Consider the following 15,247-nt stretch of genomic DNA (forward strand, 5'->3'; position numbering starts at 1 on the left):
ACCACAGCTCCAGGACACACTGGGATACAGAGGGCCTAAAACAAAGGGTGGTTTCAAACATGAACTCCAGGTCAGTAACCGTGAAGGGCAGGGTGGATTTGACAACTAGCTTCTGCTGGTGCGCAGAAGTGTGCTGCTAGATCGCATTTTCCCCAAGTTTTCCCATCAAAACTCACAGTAAGAAAGGCGTGTCCCATTGTCATCCAAGCACATCTATGTATTTCAATAACTGAAGCAAAATCCCATGAACCGTCACCAACCTGCCCCTTGCACAGGACGCTCTCCTTTCTCCTGTCTGCTCTAGGCTACCCCACTTTTGCAAAATGCTAGTTGCGACCCACTGAACCGCTGTCACAACCCTCTGAGTTACAACACAAACGTTGAAAAGTGACAGGTGTTATATAAGTAGGGTTTCATTTATTTTTTGATAGCCGGTGATTTTTCCTCAGCCACACCAGACGGACCAGCTGGGGAAAACACTAACAATAGCAATAAGAAATGGGATCATCACAGCCACCCTCCATATGTGCTGTGCTTGCAGTACTTCTCCATTTCAAGAGCACATTCAGGGGCCCCTGGGTGGCTCCATTGGTTAAGTGCTGGACTTTTGGCTTCGGCTCAGGTCATGATTCCCTGGTGATGAGATCGAGCCCCATGTCAGGTTCCACATTCAGCAGGGAGTCTGCTTCAGATTCTCTCTCTCTCTCTCTGCCCCTCCAACCCCAAAAAATAAAGAAATGAAATAAAATCTGTAAAAAGCATGTTCAAAGGACAAATGCTATATGATTCCACATATATGAGGTTCCTAGAGTAGTCAGATTCACTGAGCCAGGAGGAAGGAAGGGGGTGCCAGGAGCTGGGGGAGGAGGAATGGGGAGTTACAGTGTTTCAAGGGGACAAGTCTGGGAAGATGAACAAGTTCTGGAGGGGGATGCTGGTGAGGTTTGCACAATAGTGTGAATGTGCTTAACACCTCTGAAATGGCTAAGATGCAAATGTCATTTTATGTGTATTTTACCACGATTTTTTTTAAAAACGTGGACAAAAAAGCACTTTCACATCCGTCATCTCCCAACTTGGACCTCACCATGGGCCTGAAAGTGAGCAGAGCAGCCTTGCTACCAGCAGCATCACCCCACAGAGCCAGGCCCTCGTCATCCCATGCAGGTGCCCATCCCCCCTGCACCGCCACTGCCCACACCAAAGCATGAGGTTCCTGGGCAGACAGTTCATGGGCATTTGGGGGAGAGGGAAAGGGGACTCATGGAAGCCATGATTGTGCATTGTGCCAACACTATGCTCATGATCATGACCTCCGGATAAAACCTATGAGGGTGAGTGTGTGTGTGAGTGTGTGTGTGTGTGAGAGAGAGACAGAGAGAGAGAGATGACACCCCTGACATACTGAACATGGTGCATTAAACACTATTTTTACAATTGTATCATGATTCCTGAACTTGAACATTGGCTTCCTGCTAAACTAAACCTGTTTCCTCTCCTGTCACCGCCTCTGCCCCAGGCTGGTGGAAGCCCCAGCCCCAGCCCCAGCCCCAGCCCACTAAACGCAGGCGGCTTCTGCTCCACTGGCATTTCACTGCCCTCCATGGCCTCTCCCGTCCCAGGGGAGATGCTCCACACACCCCGAGAAGGAAGGCAGGAGCAGGTGTGCCCACCCGGGGCCCCAGGGGCAAGACCAGGCTTGCAGCTGTGGGGAGAGACGGTTGAGCCCTGGATGCCGACCACCGCAGGGCAGTTGGCCAATGGCCCGCTGGGAGGGCCTCCAGGAGTGACAGCCTTGGAGAGAGGGGGCACCCTTGCAGAGGGGCCACTTAGGCCAGGGGACACTGGGGGAGCCACTGCCGGCAAGAAGGCCCAGCGTCCCTACTGACTCTTCCAGGGGGCGCAAGCCTGCGGGTCCTGAGCCCCCGAGGGCGGATGAGGCCGGGGACAGGTCAGGTGGGCGCTCAGACGCCCTGGGGGCAGAGCCCGGGTCCCAAGCCCAGCTGGCCCCTGCTGCTGCTGGGCCTGGCTGTGGGTGCCCACGGCCGGCTGCCCTCCACGACAGCAGTGCCACCGGGCAGCGCCCCAGGCCCTAGAGCCCCAGGAGGAAGCAGCTCTCGGAGCCTGTGGGACAGGTAAGGGACCGAGGCCCAGGGGAGTGGGGGAGGCTGGCAGCGAGGAGGGGCAGCCAGGACAGACACTGGCTTCCTTCAAAGCGCTGACATTTTGTCCAGGGTGCATCGGTTTGGGTTAAGTTTTTGCAGTATTGTATTAAAATGCTATTTATCGCGATTACTGAGTTTTTTGGCACCCAGGCCTAGCACCTCACTCCTCAGGCTGGCCCCCCGGGAGGGAAGAAACAGGAGGCAGGGGCAGGATGAGGTGAGGGTGGGTTGTGGGTGCGGAGCTCGCCCTGGGCCCCGCTGCTTCCTCCCCGGAGCTGAGAGTGCAGGCTCCAGCTGGGGGGGGACTTCCCTGCTGTCCCAGGGTCCTGGGACCCCCAGCCAAGGCCTCTTCCTATGACTGAGCCCACCCAGGGTGCAAGCGCCTCTGTGGGAGAGGCTCCTGTGAGGGTCTAGGCGACCACCGTCTGTCCCCACTGGCTGGGTGACCCCAGCCCGCTCCTCTCTGTGAAGTCCCTGGACATCTGGGTCCCCTTATGATAATAAGGACAGCCAATCACTGTAGGGGCGGGACCTCCCTCAGCGCCCCATGGTCCCCGTGTTAGAGATGAGGATAGAGGTCCTGAGAGCTGAGGATCAGGAGCTGAGGTCTTGGAACAAAGAGAGGCCGCAAGGGGCTGTGCCCTCCGGCCTCCCAAGACGGGCTGGTGCCCAGGCGAAGCCCGGAGAATGTTATCGTTTGTGAAAACAAGGAAGGAAAAACCACTCAGGAAACCGATCACCGGGCGCCCCGGTGGCTCAGCGGCTGAGCGCCTGCCTTCGGCTCAGGTCGTGACCTCGGGGTCCTGGGATCGAGTCCCGAATGGGGCTCCCTTCATGGAGCCTGTTTCTCCCTCTGCCTCTGCCTCTCTCTGTGTGTCTCATAAATAAACAAATAAAGTCTTTAAAAAGAAAAAAAAAACAGTCACGTGAGTGGCAGCAGGGAACTGCATCTGTGAGAGGAGCATTAAGGAGGGGCCGGGGTGCGGGCGCTGCGGGCGATGGGAGGGCCGACCCCAGCCAGCCTGGCCATCCAGCTACCAGCATCGCTGTTGTCAGCTTGTACTGTTTCCAGCACCCGCCGATGGCAGGAAAAATTGGCTTTTGCCCCACGCATGGAGCTGTTGCCACTTAATGCGCGTCCCTATTCTCACTGCTTCTCTGCCCCGCTGAGGCCCTGCTCTCCCGTCCCCCCCCCCCACACACACACAGGACCAGTGGGTGTAGAGAGGGTGGGCATGAACCACGGGGGTCAGAGCAGTCTTGAGGACAGACCCTAAGACCCTTTCTGGAGCAGCAAGGTGCGGGGGCGGGGGACATGACCAAGCTGGTCTTACAGATAGAGGGGTGCTGGCCGGTGATGGGGTGTCTCCGGGCACAGGGAGCAGGAGTCTGCGTGGAGAGTGAGGGGCACAGGTGCAGCAGGGATTGGGGCCGGGATGGGGAGGGGGCAGCAGACCGCGGAGGCTTTCTGCACCTGTGCCCCCCCCCACCCGCCCCAGTGCCCCAGGTGCTTGAGGGACTTAAGTAAGGGACTCTCAGAGTCAGAATTGCATCTTGGGAAAATGGCTTCGGATTTTTTGATGGAGGATTAAAGCTGCAGAGAGGGGTCTGTCCACACAGCGACCAAGATCACCTGTGAAAGTGGCAAGTGAATTCAAGGTCATGGTACCATGATGATGGGTTGATGGAGAAGGACCGGGCACTCTCATGGATGGTCAGTGTGAGGCGAAATTCTTGGAACAAATAACACCATCTGTCAAGATTCATAAAAATCTAGGGGGGTCCCTGGGTGGCTCAGCGGTTTAGCACCTGCCTTCGGCCCAGGGCGTGATCCTGGAGACCCGGGATCGACTCCTGCATCGGGCTCCCTACATCGGGCTCCCTGCATGGGGCCTGCTTCTCCCTCTGCCTGTGTCTCTGCCTCTCTCTCTCTCTTTCATGAATAAATAAATAAAAATCTTTTAAAAAATTCATAAAAATCTGCCTTCCTTTTAACCAAGGAATTCCACTTCTAGAAATTTATCTCCAAATAATCAGCACTTGAGCTAAACATTTTGTGTTCAGAGGAAAATGTGGGAAACACCCTCAATGTCCCACAATAAGAGAAGGTGAAATAAACTATGATATATCCATGGAAGGGAATAATAAACTCATTTTACATATATATATATATATTTGGTGACTGTAATAACTAATAAAGATTTCTATTTTTATTTTACTTGAATTTATTCAGAATAAAAGTCCCTCTTTTAGTATAGTAGTTGTATAAATTTTAATAAAGTCGTTGACTCATGTAACTATCACCACAATCAAGATAGAGAATCTTTCCATCCCCACACCAGTTACTGTGTCCCTTTTGTAATTATTCCCCTTCTCTGCCCCAATCATGGCAACCATTGATCTCCCTGCCCTATACTTTTGCCTTTTCCAGAATATCATATAAATGGAATAGTGCGGTGTGTAACCTTTTAGGAAGTTAAACTTTTTGGGTTTTTTTTTTAAGATTTTTTTTTTTAAATTTGAGAGAGTGTGTGCTCACAAGTGGGGGGGAGTGGCAGACAGAAGGAGAGGGAGAAGGAGAAGCAGACTCCCCACTGAGCAGGGAGCCCCATGCGGGGCTCAATCCTGGGACCCTGAGATCATGACCTGAACTGAAGGCAGATGCTTAACAGACTGAATCCCCCAGGCGCCCCTTATTTTGAAATCACTGTAGATTCACATGTAATTAAAAGTCACCTGTGGGGCAACCTGGGTGGCTCAGGGGTTTAGCGCCGCCTTCAGCCCAGGGTGTGATCCTGGAGACCCGGGATCGAGTCCCACGTTGGGCTCCCTGCATGGAGCCTGCTTCTCCCTCTGCCTGTGTCTCTGCCTCTCTCTCTCTCCTCTCTGTGTTGCTCAAATAAATAAAATCTTAAAAAAAAAAAAAAAAAAGTCACCCATGCCCTTCACCTGGTTTCCCCCAATGGTAATGTCTTGTAAAACTATGATAAAATATCACAACCAGGACACTGACTTCGAAATTGTTATGGTACAGAACACTTCCCCCACCGCAGATTCCTCGTCTTGCCCCGGTCATGCCACCCCCACTTCCCTCCTTTCCAGGCCCCTTCCTTACCACCTGGCGACGACTAATTTGATCTTCATTTCTAATTTTGTCATTTCAAGATTGGTCTATAAATGGGATTATATCGTGCGTGACATTTGGTGTTTAGAGTTCTTCAGCCAGCATAATTTTCTGGGTGAACAGAATCTTTTGAATCTGCCTTCTTTAGTTCAACATAACACCTTTGCAATTCGCCCAGGTTATCCCGTTTATCAGTAGCTTGTTCCCTCCCGTTGCTGAGAAGGTTCCATGCTTCGAAGTGTGATATTTTGTTTAGCCTTTCACCAGTACGGTGTTGAATGGAAGAGGCAAAAATAGGCACCCATGTCTTGTTCCTGACCTTGAGGGGAAATCGTTCCACATTCCGCCAGTGAATATTCCTGCCTGAATATGCTGTTCACTGTGGAGTTTTCATAGATGGTCTTTATAAAGTGGAAGAAGTTCCCTTCTACTCCATGTTTTTAAAGTTTTTTTGTCATGAGATTGTGCTGGATTTTGTCAAATATTTTTCTGCATCGATTGAGATGGTCACGTGGCTATCATCCCTCCTTCTATTATTGATTTTCTTAAGTTGAACCACCCTTGCATTCCTGGGATAAATCCCTCTTACTGTGTGATTCTTTTAATATGCTGTTGGATTCACTTTTCTAGTGTTTTGTTGAGCATTTTTGCATTTGTATTCATAAGGGTTAGTAGTTTGTAGTTTTCTTATGATGTCTCTGTTTGCCTTTGATATCAGGGTAATTCTGGCCCTCAAAGAATGAGCTAGGGTGTGTTCCTTTCTTTTCCATTTTTCGGAAGAACTTGTGAAGGATTGGTGTTAAATTTTCTCTAAATATTTAGTTTAGGGGTGCCTAGGCAGCTCAGTTGGTTAAGCATTTGACTCTTAGTTTCAGCTCAGGTCATGATCTCAGGGTCATGGGATCAAGCTCCATGTCAGGCTGGGGGCTTAGCACAGAGTCGGCTTGAGATTCTCTCTTGGGAATCCCTGGATGGCTCAGAGTTTTAGCTCTGCCTTTGGCCCAGGGCATGATCCTGGAGTCCTGGGATCGAGTCCCATGTCAGGCTCCCTGCATGGAGACTGCTTCTCCCTCTGCCTGTGTCTCTGTCTCTGTCTCTCTCTGTGTCTCTTATGAATAAATAAATAAAATCTAAAAAAAAAAAAAAAAGATTCTCTCTCTCTCCCTTTCCCTCTGACCCTCCTCCTGCTCATGTGCAGGCTCAATAAATAAATAAGTAAGTAGGTAACTATTTGGCACATACCTATAGGCATACAAAAAAATATTTGGTTTTCTGGTGAAGCCATCTGGTCCTGGACTTTTCTTTGTGGGAATGGATTTTGATTATCATTTTAATCTCTTTAGTTGTTATAGGCCTATTCAGGTTTTCTTTTTTTTTTCTTTCTTTCTTTCTTTTTTTTTTTTTTTAGTCAGTTTGGGTTGTTTGTGTCTTTCTGGGAATTTGTTCATCTAGGTTATCTGATTTGTTGGTATTCAGTTGTTCATGTTATTTCCTTACAATCCTTTTCATTTTTACATGGTGTGTAGTAATGTCCCAACTTTCAGTCCTGACTTTAGTAATTTGAATCTTCTCTCTCTGTTTTGTATTTTGTCGGTCTGGTAATGGTTTCTCGAAGCTGCTAAATTTCACAGAATCAGTTTTTGGGTTTACTGGTTCTCCCTATCTCTAATTCATTTATTTCTACCCTAATTACTATTATTTCCTTCCTTCTGCTAGCTTTGGAATTAACTTGTTCATTTTCTATTTCCTTAGAGTTCAGTTATGGGTTTGAAATCTTTCTTCTTTTTTAATAGAAGCATTTTTATAGTTATAACTTTTCCTTAGAGCACCTGTGTCACTGAATCCATAGGTTTCAGTGTGCTACGTTTTCATTTTCATTCATCTCAAAGTATCTTTTCATTTCACCAGTAGTTTCTTCTTTGATCCATTGATGACTTAAGACTGTATTGTTTAATTTCTACATATTGTTTAATTTTCCAGTCTTCCTCCTGTTGTTGACTGGTAGTTTCATCCCACATGGTCAGAGAAAATTGCAAAATTTCAGTATATTTTAATTTGAGCCTTGTTTTGTGACTTTTTAAATAAGATTTTTTAAAAAGTAATCTCTGCACCCAGCATGGGGCTCGAGCTCACAACCCCAAGACCAAGAGTCGCATGCCCCATGGACTGAGCCAGCCAGGTGCCTGGAGCCTTGTTTTGTGACTTAACAAATGGTCTGTCTTGAAGAATGTTTCATGGGCTCTTGAAAAGAATTTTTTTTCTGCTGTCGTTGGGTGGAGTATCCTATATATGCCTGTTAGGTCTACTTGTTTTATAGTGTTATTATGAGCAAAATAAAATATTAAAAAATTAAGTCCTCTATTTCCTCATTGAGCTTTGGTGTAATTTTTCCACATATTATTGAAAGTGGGGTATTGAAGTCTCCAAATATTATATTAGGACTTCTCTCTCCCTCCAATTCTGCCAATGTTTGCTTACATATCTTAAGACTGTTGTTAGGCTCTTTCCATTTATGATTGCTATATATTCTTGATGGATTAACCCTTTCATCAATACATAATTTTTTTTGGACTCTGGTAATAATTTTTCACTGAAAATCTATTTTGTCTCATATTAGTAGAGCCACCCAGCTCTTTTTTGGTTGCTATCTATCTGCATGGAATCTCTTTTTCCATCCTTTCCCTTTCAATCTTTATATACCTTTGGATTGAAAGTGACTCTCCTGCAGACAACATATAGTTGGATCTTGTAGAATTCTTTTTATCCATTTTGACAGGTTCTGCCTTTTAATTGGAGTTTAATCCTTTACATGTAATTACTAATATTGAAAGACTGACTTTTGCCATTTTGCTATGTGTTTTCTGTCTGACATCTTTTTTTTCTCAATTTTCCTGTTACAGCCTTCTTTTTTTAATCAATTTTTTATTCCCTTGTCATTTCCTTTCTGGTATATGCTTTTGGTATTTTCCAAGTGGCTACCTTGGAGACTACAACTAACACCTTCAATTTATAACAACTGTGTTAGTTTGCTAGGGCTGCTATAATCAATAGCCACAGCCTGGCAGGTTTAAACAACAGAAATTCATTTTTTCACAATTATGGAAGCTAGAAGCCTGTTATTAAGGTCTCACTTGGGTTTCTTTCTTGTGGATGGCCACCTTCTCCTTGTGTCTTCACATGATCATCCCTCAGTATGTATCTGTGTCCCAGTCACCTCTTCTTATAAGGATACCAGTTATGTTGAATTAGGGCTCACTCTTATAAGCTTATTTTAAGTTAATTACCTCTTTAAAACTCTATATCCAAATAGTCATATTGTGACTTCAACTTATGAATATATTAGGACTTCAACATATGCATTTGGGGGCATTCAGTTCAGCCTATAACAACAAACTAGTTTGAATTAATCAACTTTATGTTGATAATATGTAAACACTGTGCTTCCATACCTCTCTGTTCCTCCCTCTTTACCTTGTTATTGTTACAAATGCTATTTCATTGTGTGTCTATTAACATAGATTTTATAATTGTTGTATGCATATGTCTTTCAAGTCACATGGGGGAAAAGTAGTTAAAACCCAAAAATAGGGACGCCTGGGTGGCTCAGCGGTTGAGCGTCTGCCTTTGGCTCAGGGCGTGATCTCAGAGTCCTGCAATCAAGTCCCACATCGGGCTCCTGGCATGGAGCCTGCTTCTCCCTCTGCCTGTGTCTCTGCCTCTCTCTCTCTCTGTGTGTGTCTCTCATGAATAAATAAATAAAATATTAAAAAATAAATAAATAAATATAAAAAATAAAACCCAAAAATATAACAATACTGGATTTTATATATATCCATTTAGTTGCTCTTATCAGTGTTCTTTATTCTTCATACAGCTTTGGGTTGCTATCCATTGTCCCCATTCTCTTCTCTCCCAAGCCCTGGAAAACACCATTCTACTTCCTGTTTTTATGACTTTGACTCCTGTAAATACCCCATGTAAGTGGAATCATGTGGTATTTGTGAACCAACAGTACACAAGGGTTCCAATTTCCTCACATCCTTACCAATACTTGTTTTCTAGTTTGTTTTTTTTTTAATGGTAGCCATCCTGATGAGTGGGAAGTGGTATCCCATGGTACCTTAATGGTCTTAATTCGCATTTACTTAATGATTAGTAATATTGAGCATCTTTCATGTGCTTATTGGCCATTTGTATATCTTCTTTAGTATACTTCTTTAGAAAAATGCCTGTTCAAGTCATTTGCCCATTTTTTAAAAGATTATTTATTTATTTATTTATTTGACAGGGAGAGAGAGAACAAACAAGGGGAGGTGTCAGGCAGAGGGGAGAGGGAGAATTAGGCTCCCTGCTCTGCCTAATGCTTGGCTTGATCCCAAGACTCTGGGATTGTGTCCTGAGCTAAAGGCAGATGCTTAACCAACTAAGCCACCCAGGCACCCCTCTTTGAATTGGATTGTTTGGGTTTTTTTTGTTGTTGTTGAGTTTAGGAGCTTATATATACTCTAGATATTAACCTTTTATTACATGCGTAATTCACAAATTTTTTTTTTCATTCTGTGGGTTGCCTTTTTACCCTGTGGATAGCATCTTCTTGATATACAACATTTTGAAATTTTCATGAAATCCATCTTGTCTAGTTTTTCTTTTGTTGCCTGTGCCTTCAGCCTCATATCCAAGAAATCATTATCAATCCAAAGTTATAAAGCTTATTTATTTATTTATTTATTTAAGAGAGAGAGAGAGAGAGAGAAAGAAAGCGCACAAGCAGGGAGAGCTGCAGGCAAAGAGAGAGGGAGAACCAGGCTTCCTGCCAATCAGGAGCTGGATGTGGGGCTTGATCCCAGGATTCTGAGATCATGAACTGAGCCGAAAGCAGACACTTAAATGAGTCACCCAGGTGCCCCAGTTTTAAAGCTTTTGTCCTATGTTTCTTCTAAGAGTTTCATCATTTTAACTCTTATATTTACATCTTACATCCATTTTGAATTAACTTTTGTATATGATGCTAGGTAAGAGCCCAACTTCATTCTTCTGCATATGAATATCCACATTTCCCAGCACCATTTGTTGAAAAGACTCTCCTTTCCCCACTGAATGGTCTTGGCACCCTTGTCAAAAATCATTTGATTATATGTGTAAGAATTTATTTCTGGGCTCTCTTTTCTATTCCATTGGTCTGTATTTATGCTGATACCATACTGTCTTGATTATTGTAGCTTTGTAGTAAGTTTTGAAGCCTTGTAGTGTCATTCCTCCAACTTTGTTCTTTCCTTTCAATATTGTGTTAGCTATTCTGAGTTCTTTGCTCCTCTATATAAACTTTAGAATCAGTTTGCCAATATCCACAAAATACTTTGCTGGGACTTTGGGATGCATTGAATCTATAGATCTGGACTGAGGGTTGGATAGTGAGAGCACTCACGGTCACGTGTGACAAAATATGATAAGGAAAAGAGCTGGATTGGGGGAAAGGTGGTCAGTCTAATTTGGACATGGTGAATTTGAGATTCCTGTTGGACACGCAACTGGAAATGGTCAACAGGCAATTTAGGGAGAGCCAAGGAGCAGGTTTGGAGCTGAAATAGACTCGAACCTCACCAAATGGGCAGGGGTGGGAATTCACAATGTAGGAAGATGGCAAAGAAGGATCCAGGGTGCGAGTCTGGGAGTCAGCTGCCATGCATGGGCAGGGGTGAAAGGGAAGTCAGAGGAGGATAATGGAGGGTCTCAGATGCCAACAGGAAGAGAGTCATTAAAAAGAGAAGCTGACTCTATGTTGCATCCTGTAAAGACATAATGTACAACAGGAACTGGGGAATTGCCTAGGAAGAGGACCCTGTTGGCTCTGATCTGAGAACTTTCAGAGAGAGATGGAGATGCAAACCAGGGAGGCCCGCCATGTGCCAACATGTGAAACAGTGTCTGGAGCTACTGTTGGATGGATAGACGGGTGGGTGGGTGGATGGATGGATGAACACATGGACAGTTGGATAGGCAGGTGGACAGAAAAACAGTGGTCTGAGAGATCAAAGGAAACTTCATCAAAGAGGTAGGACTGAACTGTGTCTTGATGTGTAGAGAACAAGTGGGAGGTCTTCACACGAAAGCACTATGAGTTAGGAATGACCCAGTCCCAGACCAGTACGTCCAGGGAGGAAGCCACCTGGCTGGACCATGGGACATTGTAGGAGAGGGATCTTCAGAAGCCCTAAATAAGGAGACATCAAGAAGGTCTGAGCCAGTTAAGGACTTGCTGTGCCACACCACATGACAGGATGAGGCACCAAGGGATTTACTGAACACCTACTCCATGCAGTGTCACTGTCACCACTGAGGAATAAGAGGTAACCATGGTAGCCTTGGGAAAGGGAGAAACATACTAGACATGAGTGGGCCTGGGGACACCTCTGGGCTGTGGGCTCATCCTCTATGAGCCTGGTTGCCCAGCCCCACCTGCTACAATCCTCTGCCCATCACAGGTTTCTGTTCTGGCCTGGCCCCCATGGGGCAGGCCCCAGGTGCTGGCCCGGTGGATTTTGGCCCGAAACTCAGTCACCCTGGTTTGTGTTCAGTGAAGGAATCCAGCTCACCGTCCTAGGTAAGTGGTTCTCACCATGTTTCTCAACCTGTCCCACCCCTTTGTTGTCTCAGGAAAGTTATTTTTATTTGGGGGCTCCTTCTTGTCTGCCCTCCCAGCCTTAAGGACTGATCCCTAGCAGATTTGTGGGATCTGGGGAAGTAGAGTGGTCTCAGGGAAACCAGCAAGAAGGACCCCAATGGTACAAGCATTTACCTTTAGATTCTGATCGTTGAATGTGTCCAGATTCCAGGGGCCTAGGCTGGGGGTAGTGATCCAAAAATGGGGACTCCTTACCTTCTAGGGCAGACACCTGTGTGGGGTCTAAGGCTGGTTCTGACTAGGGGCACTGGGGAAGCCTTAGAGAGAGTCCCTTGGGGTCTTGGCTGAGAGCTTGATGTCCACCCAGGCCAGGGCCACACGAGAGGATGGGGTCATGGCTGGGACTGTGACCTCAGCCTTTGGACACACAGAGGGGCCTGCCTCAGAGGAGGTCATGGAGAGACACAGGGCAATATGGTTTGCTCTAGGCTTGAGTGCTCAGGGCCTTTGCTAGGCTATGAGGACACAGGGACAGAGACACGAGTGATGCAGGACAAGATGACCAGAAGCACAGCTCTCCCAGGATGTTGGTCAAAAGGAGCAGTTCCCGTGGGTCAGAATCTTATCTGTCCCTGGTGCCCTATACCCCCAGGCCCCAGGTGTCCCACCTTCCTCAGAGGGTATTTTAAATTCAGGAGATGACAAAGTGGGGAGTGGCTGGGGGCTCAGAGTTACACGGCTGCGCTTAAAGTCAGAAGTCATCAGAGGTGCTCAGGTGGCCGTGGGGCCACGGTGCCTGTCATCTGAGGGGAGTAGCCCCAAGAGGGCAGCAGAGGTGAAGGGTTCTGTGGTCGAGGCAGGAGGGATAGGGAAGATGGCAGGGCCTTGGGGTGTTCAGTCTTCCCAGGAGGCAGGGTCAGAGTCCCCTTTGAGGGGGACAGGGGCTCCATGCCCACCGGGCAGGAGGCCTCCACACATGCCTTCTGCTGCCGGGGTGGTCCTGACAAGCTGGGTAGGGGACTCCAGGTCATAGGGGAAACACCGGGATCCAGAAGAATGAGGTAAAACAGGGGCTAGATGTTGGGCTGAGGAGGAAACTGAGGCTGCAGATGCACGTCTCACACATTGGAGAGAGGTGACCTGGAAGGGCTGCCAGGAGCACGGGGGCTGCCTGCTGTTCAGGGTTGGGGAGGAAAGGAGGGCCCCCTGGGTGACCAAGCGTGGCCACCGTGGGAACGGCCACAGAGGCTGTGAACAGGGGAAGGGCGCCCAATACCCGGACTCTCCCTGCAGCTCTTGCCCTCTCCTTGGGCCTCACAGGTCAGCCCAAGGCCTCCCCCTCGGTCACGCTCTTCCTGCCACTTTCGGGGGAGCTCGGCGCCGACAAGGCCACCCTGGTGTGCCTCATCAGCGACTTCTACCCCAGCGGCGTGACGGTGGCCTGGAAGGCAGACGGCAGCCCCATCACCCAGGGCGTGGAGACCACCAAGCCCTCCAAGCAGAGCAACAACAAGTACTCGGCCAGCAGCTACCTGAGCCTGACGCCTGACAAGTGGAAATCTCACAGCAGCTTCAGCTGCCTGGTCACGCATGAGGGGAGCACCGTGGAGAAGAAGGTGGCCCCCGCAGAGTGCTTGTAGGTCCCGATGCCCCCCGCCCACCTAAGGGGGCCCGGAGCCTCAGGACCTCCAGGAGGATCTTGCCTCCCATCTGGGTCATCCCGCCCTTCTCCCTGCACCCAGGCAGCACTCAATAAAGTGTCCTTCCTTCAATCAGAAATCGCGCTCTCTGCTCATTTGGGTTCAACACTTAGTGTCCTGAACTCAACCATCCTCAAATGTGAACATGATTCTTTCCCCACTGTGGGAAAGGAGTCTGCAGAAGGCATTGTCACATTTTTTTGAGGGGTGGTTTTACTCTTACCCAGAATTTCCCGAGAATATTCCAGAACAGGAAATACCAACAGCAGAACCAAGATAGAATGGGATGCCCAGGTGGCCCAGCAGTTTAGCTCCGCCTTCGGCCCAGGGCCTGATCCTGGAGACCCAGGATCGAGTCCCACGTCGGGCTCCCTGCATGGAGCCTGCTTCTCCCTCTGCTTGTGTTTCTGCCTCCCTCCATCTCTCTCTCTCTCTCTGTGTGTGTGTCTCTTATGAATAAATAAATAAAATCTTTTTTAAAAAATTAGCTCCATTCAATCCTGGACATCACTGAGAACACCAAGGTCCATCTGGGGACTTTCTCTGTGGCACTATGGGCCTCCAGGGGCCTCTGGGCATCTGGGATCCTGGCTGCTTTCTGACTCTAGTGGGGAGAGAGGACCCAGTCCCAGTACCCTCAGCCCTTCGGGAACCCTGGGCTCCCGCTCCTCCCCTGCACTCTGGGGGGCTGGAGGGGGTAGGTCAGGTGTGTCACTGTGGGTGGTGACCACAGCCAGGTTGATGGCGACCCCCGGCTGAGGGCTGCTTGAGGGCTGTGCCTTACCGCATGTGGTGCCCAGACCAGCAGAGAGCCCGATGTGGGACTCGACCCGGGACCCAGGATCACGCCCTGAGCCGAGGGCCGATGCTCCACGGCAGGGCCACCTGGGCGCCCCTCCCTCGGACTCTCCAGTTCCCAGCGTGGGCCCCGTGCCTGTGCGTCCGCCAGGGGGTCCCAGCAGGTCCGCCGGGGCCGCAGACTCCTGAACAGAGCCGGGGTGGGTGCTGGGCGCCCATTTCACAGACGGGTCGGCTAAGGCTCCAACAGCGTGCCCGGGTCACAAGGCGAGCTCCAGGGTGGTTGTCTGCCCCCCGTCCCGCTCCTTCCTTCCAGGCCCTCAGTGAGCCCTGCTGCGGGCGGCGGCGGGAGCAAGGAGCGGGCAGGGCGGCCCACCACGGCTCACCCCAGAGCAGCTCTCCAGCCAGGGAACCCCTGGGAAGCCCACGCTGCTTCTCACTCACTTGGGATAAGATTGAACCAACAGAAACATCAGCAGATGCCCGCCTTGGTGTCCCCGTTAGGGCTGTCAGAGCTCCTGTCGCTGAAGGTCACTGACCAGGAGGGCTCCCCAGTGGGGGGGACCCCAGGCAGGCAGGTCCCCACTGTATGGAGGAGAGTAGACAGTCTGGGGGGTCCTAGCAGTAGGATCCAAGGTGGCCCCCTGCCTTCGGGGGGCCTCCTTCAGGCTGGAGGCCTGGGCAGAAGGACAGGACTGAGTCAGATGGGGGAGGGAGGCTGTGGCTTCCTTCTCACCCCAAAAGCCAGAGCCCAGAACAGCCTCAGGTGGGGGAGGGCAGAGGGACCTGAGGGGAAGGGAAGGGGGCTGAGGGAGGGGATGAGAGGGAGGCTCCTCTG

General features: G+C 48.9%; 1 protein-coding gene across 1 annotated transcript; it reads left to right on the top strand.

Moving 5' to 3' along the window:
• Positions 1-1,935: 1,935 nt before the first annotated feature.
• On the top strand, positions 1,936-13,640 carry LOC121475571 (immunoglobulin lambda-like polypeptide 5). The gene is made up of 3 exons (XM_041728936.1): positions 1,936-2,135; positions 11,772-11,890; positions 13,232-13,640. Exons 1-3 carry the CDS (start codon positions 1,936-1,938, stop codon positions 13,549-13,551), a joined length of 639 nt encoding a protein of 212 aa, XP_041584870.1. The 3' UTR covers positions 13,552-13,640.
• The last annotated feature ends 1,607 nt before the right edge of the window (positions 13,641-15,247 follow it).

This window comes from Vulpes lagopus, chromosome 14 (assembly GCF_018345385.1).
Source record: "Vulpes lagopus strain Blue_001 chromosome 14, ASM1834538v1, whole genome shotgun sequence".
Classification (NCBI taxonomy): Eukaryota; Metazoa; Chordata; class Mammalia; order Carnivora; family Canidae; genus Vulpes; species Vulpes lagopus.